The 17768-nt window shown below is 31.6% G+C and overlaps 1 protein-coding gene across 2 annotated transcripts in view; it reads right to left on the minus strand.

Annotated features, from left to right (window-relative positions):
* The window catches only part of LOC148616878 (Golgi apparatus protein 1-like), a 41796-nt gene that overhangs the window by 21169 nt on the left and 2859 nt on the right, over positions 1-17768 (minus strand). Inside the window, exons 2-10 of one of the 2 annotated variants that reach the window (XM_088584026.1) lie at positions 14278-14310; positions 13014-13100; positions 12005-12226; positions 10907-11155; positions 8748-8928; positions 6559-6800; positions 6060-6181; positions 5424-5525; positions 1536-1689 (exon numbers count right to left, since the gene is read on the minus strand). In XM_088584026.1, coding sequence (XP_088440152.1) covers positions 1536-1689; positions 5424-5525; positions 6060-6181; positions 6559-6800; positions 8748-8928; positions 10907-11155; positions 12005-12226; positions 13014-13100; positions 14278-14310 — 1392 coding nt within the window. The remainder of the gene's footprint in view (positions 1-1535; positions 1690-5423; positions 5526-6059; positions 6182-6558; positions 6801-8747; positions 8929-10906; positions 11156-12004; positions 12227-13013; positions 13101-14277; positions 14311-17768) is intronic. The other variant, XM_088584027.1, reaches the window with a different exon arrangement.

Below are 17768 nucleotides of genomic sequence, written 5' to 3' on the forward strand. Positions count from 1 at the left end.
ATTCAACATATAATGTAAAGTCACGAAGAAGAGAAATTTAAAACAATATTACTGTATTACAGTCAATATTTACTTTCTGTAAGTCCTCACAGTAAAATAAAGGATGTTCTTAATCAAAAACTGAAACCCTTAGTCAAATTGTATGGAAAAAATTAAAGGTAGACAGACAGATGAATAAACACCAAAAAAAAACTTTTCAGAACAAAAATAAACAGGAAAGGACATAAACATTCTACAGAGACATGTACACAGGTCATGCAAATGTACTGAGGGGTGCTGATACATCATGTAATCTATCTACACTGTATAGAGCATGCAAGTCTTTTAACAGGTGTTATATCATAACTAATTTCAAGTAGTTACACCTGTCTAAACCAAACCCTGAATAAACTGAAAACTTGTCTAAACAGAACTCCAAATGAATAAAATTATAAGTAAAAAGTACTATCGTTGGAAAACAAACAAAATTTTACTGCATCGGCTATCTTTTTTATTTTTTAAAGATAATACTTTTTAATACTATCACCATTTCACTTACGAAGATATTACACCCAAAGAAATATTAAAGACTTACATACCCTATAGAAGACAGTCTGATGACAGTACAGAACATATCATGCAATGTTATCCTCTAACTTATATCTATGAGTATAAAGCTACCCTCATTTAACAGACAAAACATGTTCAAACAAACCTCCTAACCCTCCCACATTAAAGGGTTGACTCCCACAAACATCAATGAAAAAATTTGAATCTCCCACATAAAAATGTAATTCCATATGATCTGTTTTAAAGGTTAAGAGGTGTGTTCATGCATTTTGTGTTTTGCAAACCAATCTATGTATATGAATCCACTAAATTTCATGATGTAGAAATATATTACTGGCCAACAATATGAACCAAATTTAAGAAAAGGAAACCTCAGTTATCTACCCCAATTTTTTTATCAATTTTAATTTCTTATCTTATTTTGTGTGGCTGAAATAAATATATTTCATTGAAGGTTAGTCTATTACAGAGAAAATAACTTTCAAGATACTGGAGACTAACAGCCAGAAAAAAAATCATAATTTTAAGTGTTTTTTGCATTAATAGATAAGCTTCTTCACATACAGAGCTGTTGGTTCAACCATCAATTTCATACCAAATCAGAATTTAACATGTGCAAAAATTGACCATTATTGACAATTGAAAATCAACAGCACTGTATAGAAAAGGTATATAATATAGAAAAATCTATCAACCAGTTAATATAAAGCTTTTATAAGCAATCTGAAGGAATACTGATGATTACAATTTTGTTTTTATTGACTAATGCATCATAATGGTATCGCTACAATTAATCAAATTACAGAAAATCTTAAGTGTAAGACATTTTTATGAACTAGGAAACAGATTTACAAAAAATTCTTAAATCCACTGACTTTTTCAATAATAACCTACATGTACTTACATGTAACATGTTTCATCAATATTCCTTCTTTACCCAGATCAATAAGCTATGATATGAAAGTGGACATGAACAGCAGTCTCACCTGCAACTCAGGGTCATCAGATTTCATATGTTGGTACAGACAGGGCATGACTAACCCCCAATTGCTAGCCCCTGTCGTATCTTTCCAGCCTTCTGGGGCATTGCACAATTTTTTGGCATTTTCATGACAGTGCTTATAAAGGTTTGCGTCTAATCTGCAAATTAAAGGCTTCAGCTTACACTAACGTCTAATAAGCAGGCTGATAGGTCAAAGGTCAAGGGAGGGTACATAGTTCATTATCTAGGACAGTTGAAAGATTAGTTATGAGTCATGAAAGGGAAACATTATGAAGAAAACACTGTCAAAGGAACTGAAGTAAAAGATGAATTATCATTTTTTTGATTTTCTCAATTCCTGACCAAGAAGAAAAACTCAATGTTTAAAATCATTAGCAAATGAGACTGTACCATAGGTCACTGTGGATGAAATGTTTACTTTATTATTAAATTTTACAACCCACTGTGCAACAATTTTCAATTAATTGTATGTTTGTAGCTTTTTGACTAAGACTCAGTACTGACAATATCATGTATAAAATTTAAATGTGTCACTGATGTAAGCCCTGATAATATCATGAGTTAAATCCTACATGTATGAAATACATCAATCCTGCATATTTTATCATGTCAGTCCTAAATGTATATTGAATAAAAAAATCAACATGTGTCATTTATTTTAGAAAATCCTAACAATTTCTTTTAAAAATCCTGCATGTGTAATGTCAGTCCTGACTGTATCATGTGCAAAGTCCTACATCATTACTAACATATCCTGTATAAAATTCTACAAAAGTCACTTTAGTCAAATGAACTACAAATTTACCAATTAGCCAAATGAACTACAAATTTACCAATTAGCCAAATGAACTACAAATTTACCAATTAGCCAAATGAACTACAAATTCACCCATTAGTCAAATGAACTACAAACCAACAATCATTAAAAATTGCTATTAAAAGCTTTGATATGAACATATAATAGACACGCACATTAAAACTTTGTAATTTGCACATATGTATTGAATCAAGGACATTTTAGGACTGTTCCAGAATCAATATTTTTAATGGTCTCAGGAAGCACTCTTTCCTCTACCCTTTTATCCATAAGATTTGTTATTATTTTTCAACTATAAATACATAAAAAAACTGTTTCAACAATCTCCAGTATTTGCAAAAATACTATAAAACACTTTCGACCAAACCCAATTTCAATCATTTCTTTTATACAAGTTGAAAAATCTGAAAATTTCTGCAGGATCTAAAGGGTTTTTGTCTAGCATGGCATGTAAGAGGGCCCCACCAATCTCACCAGAAATACCACCCATTTGATCTTGAATAGAAGGGCCTCTAAAACCAGATTGATTTTGGAAAAGGCCTAAGAGGGCTATTTCAAATTAGGTAGAATATAAATAAATGTAATTTTTAAAAATAATTCTGCATTATACAATTTTAGCCTCTGTAAAATTCTATAATTTTTTGTAATAAAAACTGTAAATCGTGTTCAACAATTTTAAACTTTTGTGTCAATGATATTTATAACAAAGCTACATTTGAAATACAAATATAGAATGAAAATATAAAGAAAAGCTTTTCAAACTTCTTCAAAAATCTATATTCAAATTGACTACCATATAATTATGCCACACAGCTTAACAAGTGTAAATGAAGCTAAAACTAAGAATAAAGAATAAAGATATGTGTAGAAACCACAAACTCATTCCTTTAACTGATGAAAAAAGATATATATTAAGCAACTGTAGCTTCATAAAGCTTTCTTTAAATTCTATGAACTACATGTACATGTAACATAGTAATTTTTAAGATCTGATTTGACAATTAAAAGAATGAGATACTGTAAAACGTATTAAGTAGCTGTCTGTAAGAATCATGCAAAATCTTGAAAATGTGATACACCCCAAAAAAGGCTACATATTTTTATTTTTGTAATTAAGTTGTTTTATGGGTCTATACTATGAAATGTGTAATAATTCATTCAAATCTGCCTGCTCTTAGGAGATAATCAACATTAAAAATCCAGTAGATTCTATTGTATTTGAGCATCATTTACAGAGTAATCTCCCTTAATTTTGAAATCTACAGTGCATTCTATATAATTTTTATATCCTAAGAGCACGGGTAATATGAAAAACCACATTTTAATTTCTGTTTACTATGACATTTCAAACAAAATATCAAAAATAAAAACATGTAGGCTTTTTACCCATGAATCATATTTTGCATGATTCTTAGCTGGAGTGCTACTTAATTTTTGTTGTTGCTAATTTTCACGGATTCTGTCAAATGAACTTTTTCACTGGTTTCTGTTCTTGCGGTTTCAAAAAATAATTAGCTTTTTCTACTGTTAAAAAATCCATTTCGTAGGTACTATTTTTTTCGTGGTTATCTGTCCACCACAAAAATAGTGAAAAATTAGTACACAGCAAAAATTTAATATGTTTAATACAGTTAATACAGTTTTTATCTTTTTTTTTCACACTGAAATTGAGAACATAGTGTAATTACTGTGATTTGTTGCTTATTGTGTGCGATTACCTGAGGTTTATTTGCTACAGATGCAATCTCAGTGTTAAAACTGGATAGAAGGAAAATTTGTGCCTTAATACATGAGCAAGCTCTGGTAAATTCAAACAAAATAAAATCTGGTGAATTAATAAAAAAATCTCCTTATTTGCCAATTAGAATATAATTCTGACACCACCCTAACTCCAGCTTTGAGTTAGCTGCGAAACGTAGCTCTAACTATTTTTTTTGTATTTTTGAAACATCACAAAATAAAAAAAAAGAATCAAGAGCTACGATTGTGCAGTTAGCTTTGAGTTAGCTGTGAAACGTAGCTCCAACTTTTTTTGTATTTTTGAAACTTTAGATCGCAAAATCAAAAAAAAAAAAAAATCAGAGCTACGATTTCGCAGCTAACTTTGAATATGCATCAGATTGACATTACAAAATATAAAATAATGCTTTAAAATACCAGAGCTGGCACAGTATTTTTATAAAATACATGGTTACATGTGTACATGTCATTTTTCTCTACTTTTTCTCAATGAGCCTAACAGGTTTTGTTTTAAAGAAAAAAAAAATCAAACCTCCTTGTTTGAGTATAAATCTTAGACAATTTAATTCCTGCTAATACCACCTGAACTCTTATATATTACCATATATAAAAAAAAACTTCCCTTAAAAGCTTTTGTAGCTACTACATGTACAACCATAAACTTAATCCAAGAGCTGTACAATTTAGGCTCATGATTTATTAGGGGACAACTTATCACTGGGATGATTTTTCTGGGTCAACAAACAAAGCGAAAATGGGCAAGTGTCAATTTGTATAGCTTTAGGTGTGCATGCAAATTTCATAATTTACTTCTAAAACAGAAGAAAATAATTAACAACCATATCAACTGTTTTTAAGATGTAATATATAACTTAATACTTGAAGTATTATCATTGACCTATATTGATGACTGCAGTTCTATCAGTAAAGCAAAGTACGCTTAAGTCTCCTGTGTATCATTATGCAGCCCATGCTCCTATCTATTGTGAAATTGTAGTTGTATAATTATACGTTATTTTTGTGCAATATCTCTCAGCTTTAATATAGATTTTCTTTTCTTTACAACAGTCTAAGGCCCTTGGAATCTCATTAGAACCAAAATGACTTTAAAAACTTAAACCTTATGTACAACTCATCATGACTGACCCATATACCAAATATGCAAATACGTAACACTTGAGAAATGTAACTTTTCTTTGTTGACTAGAATTGATTGGTACTATGAAAGCAGTAAAGGCCCACTCTTAAGGAGGGAACTACATGTATAATATTGTTATTAAGCCATCATTGTACTAAGGTGCACAGACTTCTTACCTCCAATCTCTCATAACAAAATATTGGATCTCCATCAATTTCTCTTCGCAATCATCAGTCATGTCATCATCATCTATCTTCTCCATCAAACAATTTAGAACTCTGTTAACAATAATCACCAGTGAAGACACAATCAAATAAATTTATTTCCTAGAACTTTCAATAAGAAAAGCTAAACATTTTAATTATCAACTCAGTTTACTTATGCGGTGTCATGTTAACTTTTAATATAATATACATGTAGATAAAATGTAAATGTTTTACTCTATAACATTTATTCTAAAGCACACCCCTGACTATACCTGACCAGTGGCACCTAAAACATTTCCATGGTTTCTCAATGTTATTTAAATACACGGAAGTGTCTTTTGGTTTAAAATTAATATATTGGCCATGAAAAAAAAACTGATAATTATTGACAGTTGTAAAAGGGTGTACAAATTTCCTGTCCTTTTTCAGGGTTAAATTGAAGTAACCCATGATATTTTTTTTTATTATTCTACGATGGAACTATACTTAAAATAAGGGTAGGTGAGTAGTTACTTTGTTTTTTTTTTCTAGAATGCATTGTTTGGTTTTTTAACTGTGGTTTTGTCATGATAGCAGAAACACATATTATTCTATGACTGAACAAACCTGGCATCTCCTGGTGGGAGATCTTTACATGCAGTTTGTACAACAGGCATGCAAGCTTTAGCTAATACCCTGTCCATCTGGAAATTACTGCCAACATCAGCTTCCATTAGTACTTCTTCAACCTAAAAAGAGAATTTTTCAAGCTGTTTAACATGTTAATATGATTAAAATTATACATCAAACTAGCTACTGTTTGCCACACATAATTTTGGTTGTACCTGTATGTACATGTAGTTAAGTACCTATAGAACATTGTACTTTAAATTTTGCCAAAAATGCAGATAAACCTTTGCTTTTTAAAAAAAAATTAATTGTCACACTAACCATGAGGTCAAGTACCAAACAAAAGGTCAATTTTCCTCTACCCACTAAAAACTGATACCAACAAAATTAACTGAAACCATGGTAATTCAATTCTTCTGTCACATTTGTGAAAAAAAAATATGTGTTAGTATAATGTTCACAGCAAAAGTCTTAAAATTTGAAAATTGCTACTCACAGCTCTCATACACTGTGCAGACAGTTTTAAATCTGGTGAGTTTTTCTTTTTCTTCATTCTAGCCATGTCCATTAAACAATGCATAACCTGTCCTTCCTCCAGTTTATCAGTATTCTCAGGTATACAGCTCTTTATCTCATTCTCACAGTGTGCTATCAGCTCAGGATTGATCTTGTAGTCACTCAGTAACTGTTTCCTCACCTCGTTCATTTCAGACAGGCATTCAGCACTTAGTTCTTCATCTGAATGAAAGCCAAAGGAAAAAATGGAGGTACTAAATGGATCAATATTTTCAATAAGGATACCATTAAAAAGTTGTCACCCTTGACACAACATGCTATAAGTGAAATTAGTTGCAGTGTTCAAATGTCCCCCACATAAAAAAAGTGCTCAAAACTTTAAATTCACTGAAATTTTCTAAGTCCAAGGGCCATAACTTCCATAAAAATCAATCAACCGCAACCAAAGTCGAACTTAATCTGAAACTTCTCATAATAAGACTACATACAAAAGATAAAATCAATTGGTAAAAGCATTACTAAAAAAAGTGCGGAAAACTGTTAATTCGCTGAAATTTTCGAAGTCCAAGGGCCATAACGTCCATAAAAATCAATCAACCATAAACAAAGTCGTACTTAATCTGTAATGTCTCATAGTAAGACTACATACTAAAGAATTGGTAAAAGCATAACTAAAAAAAGTGCAGAAAACTGTAAATCCGCTGAAATTTTTGAAGTCCAAAGGCCATAACTTCCATAAAAATCAATCAACCATAACCAAAGTCAAACTTCATCTGTAACTCTTCATAATAAGGCCACATACCAAAAACAAACTTATTTGGTAATAGCATGACAAAAAAAAGTGTGGAAAATGCGGACGGATGGACACAATCACACAATGATTTTCATGAATTTTACATGCAGTCTAATATGTTATATCAAGTATGAAATAGTAATGTTCTAGGATTAAAAAAAAAATAGGCAATGTATTTAACAAAGGAAAGGTGGAAAAGAGTAATTTTTTCCTCAACAAAATTCAATTGCCATGAATGACAAGAAATGGGTAAACTAAGACATTAGAAAACATTTAAAAAGATCTTTGCTAATTAATAGACTAAAGAAGTGTAATCAATTCAGAATACCAAAAATAATATAAGTAACATTGAGCATTTTTTCGGTCCTCTTGCAAAATCCTACAAAAGCTGCTATTTTAAATGAGCGAATAGTGCTCAAAAAGTTATAAAAATATCTTTAAATCATATAAACAGATTTTTTTTACATAAAATTAAGTTCAGTAAAATTACAAACATTTACTTTAAACATATCTATAAAAGGGGAGTTAATTGGCAGGAAATGTTCTGGATAAATGTAATGGGAATTCTAGTTTTTGGATATTACAAGATAAAAAGTGAAGTGACCCATAATTTTATATTTGAAATACGAAAGAAAGTCAAATGGTTTTACTTTATACAAATTCATATGAAATAGAATTTACTACTTTCTTAATAAATTTTCCAGAGAGCAAAAATTCTATACTGAACCTACATAAAATAACTGCCTATATTTAGGCTTAATTGTCTCACATTCATGACCTATATTTTTCAAATTAAAATTCTAGAGTATGTTCATTTAAGGACAACTTTGAATAATTAGGAAAATCTATAGACAAATATAAGGTTTGATCTTTTTTAAAAAAATTTCTTGAATATTATTGATAGTTCAGAAAAATTTTCAATGGAATAAAGTGTAAATTCTATACAATTAACTTATCAGGATGCAAAAAGAATTTCAGTAAAATATGTTTTTAATTTGAGCTGAAAGACACATCTTCAACATAGCAACATTGCAAATTTTGGCTCAATCAAGAAGTGTGTCAATCCAAATGTCAGACACATGGAATAAAATGGGCATTTAATGGGACATTAAATGATACCCCACAATGTTGTAAAAACATTTTTGGGTATAAACAACTTAACATTGCCATAATTTTTGTGTATATCATCTGATCAAACTGAAATTCGAACTTGATATGTATTTTAAGATACTCAACAACAATACAGTTTGAAAAAGATCCTTCAATATCTCTAAAGTAATTGTATGGAAACTGTTCGGGACTAACAGTTGGATGGATGGACACACAACTTTTCGAGGGTATCACATAATACCTAACCACTTCTATCATATACATACCATCTTTCATGGCTCCTTCAAGACAAACAAGAACTCCAGCCCTCCTGGTGTCTGGGTGGTTGGTCTTTATATTCATACAATCAAATTTCTGTATATCCTTCATACAGGCTAAATAAAATTTCTTCTCTACCTTAACATCTTCTGCTATTTCCTGTTGTCTTCTCTGTAGCTTGTCTCTACACTGAAATAGAAAAAAAAATTCTCAAAACTTATTTCTATGTGTTTGTAAAGTCAAAGGGTTTTGCCATCCTAACTACATCCTTTCAGTTCAATTCCTGAGCAAAACACACATTAAGTTAAAGGCCTTTGAAACCCTAACTACATCCATTTCAATTCAATTCCTGAGCACAAAACACACACACACACATTTTAGGACAAGAACAAAATGTTTCTAAATTAAGATACATCTGATTCACATTTAAGCATGAGGCAGAAACATATGTATATACCATATTTTGATGTGCATAATACACATTTATGTATTGTGCACAGTGTAATTTTGAAGGTCTAAACATTTGAAAAAAAGTTTTTTAGACTAATATTGCAGTAAAATTTTGAGACAAAAGATCAACATTTTGCACTTGATTCGTCAATTCATTTACCTTTTGGTAATTCCTACGAAATTGTGAAGGAAAGAAACTTACAAGCAGACTAAAACACCATGTAAAGATCATTAACTACATGAATTGGAAAATTTTTAATTTCTACACTTTATAAAATTGACACAGGATGTATGAAATGACTTATAAAACAAAAATTCAAAAACATACTATTAAGAAAGAAAATTGTAAGAAACAATCAAAGTAATCATTTTCAGCTGCAAAAGCATTTGATAAGAACGGTTTGACAACAAAGCACTTTGTTACTTTTTGGTTGTTAGTGGTTTCATTTTAATATCTAACCAGGTTTTATAAGAAGGAAATATTGTACAACCTTTGTTTAAAACATGTTATTAAGTCATTTGAACATGATTTGAAGAAAATATCACTAAAAATTTAATACTTAAAGATGTATTTGATGATTAGATAAAATTTCTTTCAGTAACATTTCACTTCCGGTTTGTTTGTTTATATTACATAATGTCTTTTCTTGTACCAAAGTCTTTTATCTCGTGGCCTATTCTCATATATTGATGCATACCATATATACTCGTGTATAAGTCAATCCACCTATAAGTCAGACCCCCCCCCCCCCACCCCTTTTCAGTCCAAAATTTCTGGAATGTAGCCTTGACCAACTTACAAGTCAGACTGATTTCTGACAGCTGTATCACTAACAGTTCTTATACAATGAGTATACCTGCTTGTTTTGATAACTTCAATAAATGATGAAATAAATAATTACAAGCCAGACAGGAGTTGTTTTTATAGTAGTAATTAACAAGATCTTGCCTTGACAAGCCATGTGACACTCTAAAAACACATTTTTAAATATATTTCAGTAAGTTAAGAGGTTTTATCTTAAGAAAACAGAAATTCATAAAAAGATTCGTCATAACCAACTAAAATATTCATTACTTTTGTTACGAATTACGGTACATTATTGGGTCCTGTTTCTATTAAACATATACCTTTGGGTTCTTATCTATATATGAGTGTACAAAGGCAAAAATCAATAAACAAAATGGACAAGTGGAAAATACAAATAAAATCATAAAAGGCCAGTATTGTGGCAAATTAAAGACTAAACAGTAAATATTCTTCTACAGCATCATATTTTAGCTGTAAAAGGTAGAATATCAAGACAGTTTTCCTAAAACAGAGTTTATAATTTAAACATTGGGGTAGACAGCGCCAGTCTGGCTTTTCAATGTTGAATGTCACACTCATGCCAATATCAAGCTTTCAACATTTTCAAGCTGAGAATTTTATTTCATAAGCTAGATCTCTTCTATAAGTCGAAAACCTTCCTAGCAGTGAAAAAATTCAGTCTCAAAAATCTGACTTATAGGCAAGTATATATGGTAATATGCACCCACATGTCCAGGAAATAATTTCTACGTAAAAATGAGGCATAATACACACCAAAATATGGTATTAACTACTGTGTTTTGAAGAAAGAACGTATTCTAAGAGCTCATGAGCAAAATGTTGAATTACAACCATTGTTATTCCAAAGAAATGATCTATAACAAATATTAAAAGGATGTTCAAACAAACCTCTTTTGGCATAGCTGGGTCAAACTTGTGTTTAAACAGACATTCATATACTTTTCCGTGCCCTGCTTGAGTCTTGGCACAAAATTGTTCTCTGGCTTCCCGACATGCATAGTAAAGTGTTCTATCCAAGTGGTAATCATCAGCCTGAAGTTCTGCAACACGTAACAGCTGATGTTTACATTGCTGCGACAGCTTAGAGATGTTTCTGACCAAACATTCTAAGGTACGTCCCTGTCTGTGTACGGTTTCCTGAAAACAATGAAAAACTTTGTTTTCGTAATGAAACGATCATGTATACAGAATCTGGATAAATCATGACGATTGATACTCAAAAGTACAAGACCTCCCCAGTATAAAACCTTGATCAGATCAATAGATTTGCTAGGTATTGCAATTTTACATTAAATGTGAATCATTGTTCTTCAGCTGATGTAAACCACCAAATATGATTCCGATCATATGACTTTTCATGTTCATATGAAATGTAATTATGATGTACAAGGAAATAAAGAAGTCCAACTAGCAAAATGGTTGATGCAAGTTGTATGTAGGAACACATATCTGTTGACCAATGTTTGAGTGATTGCCCTTTTTGGACATTTTTTTGCTCTACTCCTGTGTGTTTTTGTGAAATTTGTTATTATTACAGTGCTAATCTGGTTTTTGGAAATTTGATAATGTGGATTGTCAAAACCCTGAAAATAAAAACTAGAGGCACCCAGAAGCCAGAACTGCACACATGGAAACCAATTTTTCTTTGGCTGATTAAACAATGAATGTGACAATTTTGTGACATCCTTGCTTTTATCCCTTTTAGGCCCCTAATTCCAAAACAGTTGTAGCCATTACCACCACAATCAATACCAACCTTCTTTTTGTGGTTTGAAACATGGTTGTAAAATTTAATATAGATAATAAAACAAAAAATAGTCCCAAAAAATAAAAAGGGCAATAACTCCAACAGGGGTCGACAGATTTTCATGATAAATATGGTCATCCTGCCAAATTCTTAAACATTTTTAGTGAAGTAACTATTTTTTCCCAGAATAGTATATAATCTTGAATTCAGATTTCCCAAAGATGATGAAGAAATATTACTTCATTTTCTTGTGTTTCCAATCTGCCACAACTGAGTTTTTGAATGTCTTCATTACAAGAATCAGCAAATTTATAGATAAGCCTATAGTCACTGAAGACAATCTTGGACATTTTCTCAATGTATCTTCTACAATCATGCTGTTTTATCTGGTCAATGTTGTCAACCATACAAGGAATGACATGGCCTGTAGGTAAATTACTTCCTGGTCCACAATCTGTAATCTAAAAATAGATATAAAATTTTTATAAGACCATCTTTCAACAAAATGCCTTATGAAAAACTTTAAATAGGTCTGCTGACATAGATCACTCCTTCTATTTGACTACAATATTTTAAGTGCTGTACTTTATAGGAATCAGGCAAAATTGAATTATAACCAAACACGCTAAGAAAACATACACGAATTTGACAAAGTTGGCACATATTTTATGATCTATTGATTGAAGACATATTGAAAGGTGTCAAAGGATGCAGAAAAACATGTTCAAAGTCAAGTAAATTATCTCCCTTTGATGATGAAATTGCATTGCATTTCATATACTTTGTATGTCAAATTACTGACACTTAAACAAAGGAATGAATGTCATTTTTGCATTTCAGAATACATTTTGAATAAGATTCCATAGAAAGACTGGTGAGTTTTTAAACCATGATTTACCCAATGCCTGATTCTTACAGAGAATAGCACTTAAGCATACAAAATATTGCCCCTATCAGGACTAATTCCCCTTGCACATTTTGGGGCCAATGTGGACATTTTTTTTTGGGGGGAAGGGGTATAATAAACTACTGAATGTGAACAATAGGTTGAAATACAAGGCCAAAAAAGATAGCTGCAATACGTTAGGCAAAAATAATTGCTGGAATTAATTAAAAGAAACTTAATGCTCCATATAACAAACTACATGTAAATGTAACATCACCAATAACAGAAGATTAAGAGTTTTTTATACTCATCTGAAAGGAAGATTTATTTAACATTCATCCAGTAAATTTTGTTAACATCACCTCTTTCAAATCTTTTTTACAGACATCATTGGCAACCATCTCAAATCTGTCATCATGGGTCAGATTTCTCTTATAATTCCAAAGGAACTGAAAAAATTGTAAATATATGTTATGCCCTCAATCAAATAATGACAGGAACAAATATGGCAGTATTGTCAAAATCCAGGATTTTAGTAAGTGATGCCATAAACATAACAATGTTTGCAACATTTTTGCTGCCTGTAAAAGAACAGGGATGGTTTTATGAGGTCAATAAACAAAGCAGATATTGGCAAAATCGGAAGTAAATATACAGTAAAAAGAATCCAGATTCAAAATAGCAGAATTCTGCTAAAAAGCAGAGAAAAATCATGTCTGTTGACATAAATTGTATTAATGTCCTAACTACCCTTTAATCCCTAAAATATAGTGGCTGTAAAACCAACTGAATGTTGTTCTCTTTTCCAAAATTGTAAGCATGACAGATAGAAATAACACATGACTAAAGTTTTTGGTTGCATATTGAGTTTTAAATACTTGTTTCATACACATTTCAATTGTCTGTTTCCATTTTTTATTCCACTTTCTTTGTACTTTATGGAATTTCTCTACATTTCTCTAAAAATAGTTTTTCTGTTTGTGTTAGATATACGATTTTGAGTTTAGACTACGGCAAGTTACAACTCAGATGAATGTAACAATGTTAAAAAAAATTGTTTCAGCAAACATACCACTGTTCTAGGATTCCTATTTCCCATTAACCGGGGCAAGTGAAATTTAGGTCAGGGAAAGTTAGGTACTTAGTTACACTTTCCTGCAGCAAGTTGAAAAATTCATATGCTGTAAGGATTTGTTTTGTTAGGAAAGCAGTCACTGACTGTGGGAAAGTTGATTTTATATGGATTTCCCTAGGAAACCTCAATTTCTGAAAAATCCTAGAACACTGCATACATATAAATGTTCAATTGTATAACCTTTGGGTAGATAGAACAGCTATTTACAACTAAGACCAGAGCATGTGTAAAATGGGCATTCATAAAAACAAATGTATTTTATGTCAAATATGAATGTTCTTTGTGGACACAATAATTTCAAGAGCCCACATGATAATATGAATAATGGCATGACTTTCATAAGTCAACATAAAATCACTTGCAAATTGCAAGCAGGAAAATGTTTGTAACCCTAGCTTATTGTAAATCTCTGGAAATCTTTTTTTCAGAAATGTTCTGAAAATCAGCTGAAATGACATTTGCTAAACTTAACATAAAACTTAAATACTTACATGTTGGCAATCTACAGAAATGTCATCTGCAATCTAAAAAAAAAATACAAAAATCTAGGGTTAGACAGTATAACCTACAGCATACACAAATAAATACTACATATTTCATAGGCCCAGCATTCAATGTTAAGAAGTGTCAATGAGGGTAATAATGGACTGGTGAACTACCTGAGCATTAGCAGCTGATCAGTCATCAGACAAGAGTTGAATTCAACAAAATATATGTAACATCTGACAGGTATCAGGCTGTACAAGCATATATACTGTTGAACATACAAATATACAACTGCCAAAAAGTACATGAAAATGGTAAAAATGCTATATAGCAGTGTGTGTTTAATGTAATATGGTGGCATGATGTGTAGTGTATGAGTTATCAAGCATTCTTCAAAACTGTTGCAATAATTTTATCATGATCCACCAAGTTATTGCACAAAAACAGTCTATAAATGACAATGACAACAGCACCATATGATGCATATGATTACTATTAAAGTATTTTTGCGATTGTTAACATATTCGCGGGTACCAATTTTACCAAACATTATGTTATGTTTAAAATTAATTTCACGGGAAAATAACGAAAACTAGTACATCGCAATAGTACATTTATGGTATACAACTAGAAATTTTTAGTGGTTGTAAAAAAAGTCTAGAGATTTTGTTATTTGCTTGCAGTAATTTTTATAAACATAAGGTAATGCATGTGAAAGCTTCTCATGAATTATATATGTACATTGTATGTTTGGCTTTGAAAAAAGTACATGTATTATGCAGATTTGAGCAACATTTACATGTACAAATTCAAAATGTACAATCCCTTTTCCTTGATAATTATTTATAACTTATATTAAAAGGTCAATATATTTTTAGTACAATGTATATATAATTGGAGACATTATTACTCTTAAAATTATAACATCTCTGTTGATTCTGTTCTCAGCGGAACATACTCTGAGCCTTGATGGTCACTGTATTTTATACAAGGTTGATTAAAGTAAAACGTTATTTTAAAGAACGGGAGACAAAAATGATCGGTTGCCTGAAGCTTTATTAAGTGTAGAAGTAAAAGTACAAATGCACACATTCTTTGCAGGGCTAAGTGCACGACTACACTAATTCAAATCTACCCAACGATCAGGCACTAGAGATAAATTTATATATGTGCCTCCTTAAGTTGAAATTCAATGCTTAATTTATGCACAGACATATATGCTACATAAAACATTTCTTCTCTGGCCACTTCTAGAACAAAAAACTATACAATATTAACATCACATGGATGATATGGTCATTTAAAACCCTTTCACCTGCAAAATATTGTGTTAACAAAATGGAAATTCCAAAGAAATTGTTTATAACACAGTGCTGCTAAAAAGGTCATACACAATGCTTTGCAAAAAACTTTGCTTTGCTAATTCAATTATTAATTTTGCTGTAATAAATTTGGCAATGGGTCGAGGTATGGAAATTCATGTACATGTATATGTATACATAGTAGTCAGTCTCTCATTCAGTCAGCAGACTGATTTCATTTTGTCCAAAATATTTATTTACTTACACATATGTAGCTTAAAGAAAAAGTAACATTTATCTCAATTATAGAAAATGAACATATAAAAAATGCTTGCTTACATGTACATTGTATAGTGTAACTTTTAAAAAAAAAGTGTTCACTTCTCCCTGATGTTTCTCTGAAATAAAAGTCACTTCTACCCTGTTTTTTTTCTCAAGTACCTTGAACCCTGCATGATGTATATACAAAACAAATGGAATGGATAGCATGAAAGCGAAATTATTACAACTTTAACAATAGCAATACATAATAAGAAGGCAAATCAATTTACATTTTCCATAACAAACAACACAATTTTACTGTTTTGAAAATTGACCACTGTACAGTAATCATTGGAACAAAACAATTCATAGAATATGATAGTGTTTGGCCTAGTATAAACTTTATGAAGTATAAATTGTAACAAAGTATTCCTTTCAATCGAAAGGAAGGTACAATTTAACAGATAATGAAATTCATCCCCCATTTCGGCTGACATAAATCAGAAATACCCCTAATACGGCAGGGACTGAAACATTCCGGATACCATTCTTCCTTTAAATCACACCTGTTTACCATTACATATATTACATCTGTCTATGTATAAATGCTTAACTACATTTAAACAATATATCCACCAAATTTCATTTTTCAATTTCAAGTTTTACAAAATTTGATGGAGGTAACTTGGTGTGCGAAACAGTGCACCTTAATGTAACTGTATAGTGCACTCTGGTTATGTTGCTACCAGATTGAAGTCATCACTACAAAAGTTTTATGGCCGTCATCATGAACTCGTAGATCGTTACGGTGTATCTATCTGCGCCATGAAAACTGATTTGTTCAATGTGTCATGGTTTTTCTTTCCTCTTTCGTCTACCCCGGAATTGAATAGCTTGGCGGGTGTTTCTAGAAAAGCAGAGGACGCTTATCCTACCGGTGCACCTGGTCCATGCTCCCAGTTTTTAGTAGAGTCCGAGTTGCTCATTTGCTTTTGTTACTTATTATGTATGATTTTAGTTACTCTATGTTCTTTGTTGTGTATGTTATCCATGTCCCTGGATTACATTCTTTTGATTACCGCTATAACCTTGGTTCCCTGATTACTCTTAAGAATCAATTCAGCGCTCGGTTAGGGCCTGAGGGCCCTCAATGGTGCCACCTACTTTTAATTTTCTTCCACCTACTTTAAAACTTATTGAGAATCCTGGGGTAGTCTTTAATTTAAACATGGGAAGTTCCACAAGACCTTTCTAAGGCAATTTTGTGATGTAATCCTCAAAACTATAGTTTAATTGCTTGATTGATTGATTGTTGATGTTTAACGTCCGAGCAGCAATATTTCAGCAATATTCAGACAATGAACATGAAATGGATGATAAAATGAACATGAAATGATATGATGAAAGAAAAAAGGATGGGACACAAGGACAATAGGGTCGAAAAATTTTGATTGCCACTAGAAAAAGGGAGAGATAGGAAGGGTCGGGCAATTTAGCCTCCTGTGGCGGAGCACGAAAGTTCCTACTCCTATTGAATACCACAGCAGGGTTCTTTAACGTGCGAGGAACGTGACATCTTTCCGAACAGGGTGCACCACTATGGTTTGCGGTCAGGTTTTTCTGTATTACAGCCTGACAACACCAGCATGTAACATGCCAAGGGTACCCCATTCAACCACCTGGGGCACACATCCCAGTTGCTCTGTGAGCAGAGCGCCTAGCCCCTGGCTAGGTTTCTGAGCACTATTTAGTCACCTTTTACGACGAGCTTAGCACTGCTGCAGGCCTATTCTTTCAACACCCGGACCTGCACGGGGCAATGCTCAGGTTAAAAAAAAATTCTATCATTCAAACACTTAGGTGAATCATACAAATGTAGAGTGGAAACCCATGTTTGTTTAAATTGATCACAATGAAATTCTTGGCAAGAATAT

The sequence above is a fragment of the Perna viridis genome, chromosome 5, assembly GCF_037379345.1.
Source record: "Perna viridis isolate PV_CMFRI_1.1 ecotype Kerala chromosome 5, ASM3737934v1, whole genome shotgun sequence".
Classification (NCBI taxonomy): domain Eukaryota; kingdom Metazoa; phylum Mollusca; class Bivalvia; order Mytilida; family Mytilidae; genus Perna; species Perna viridis.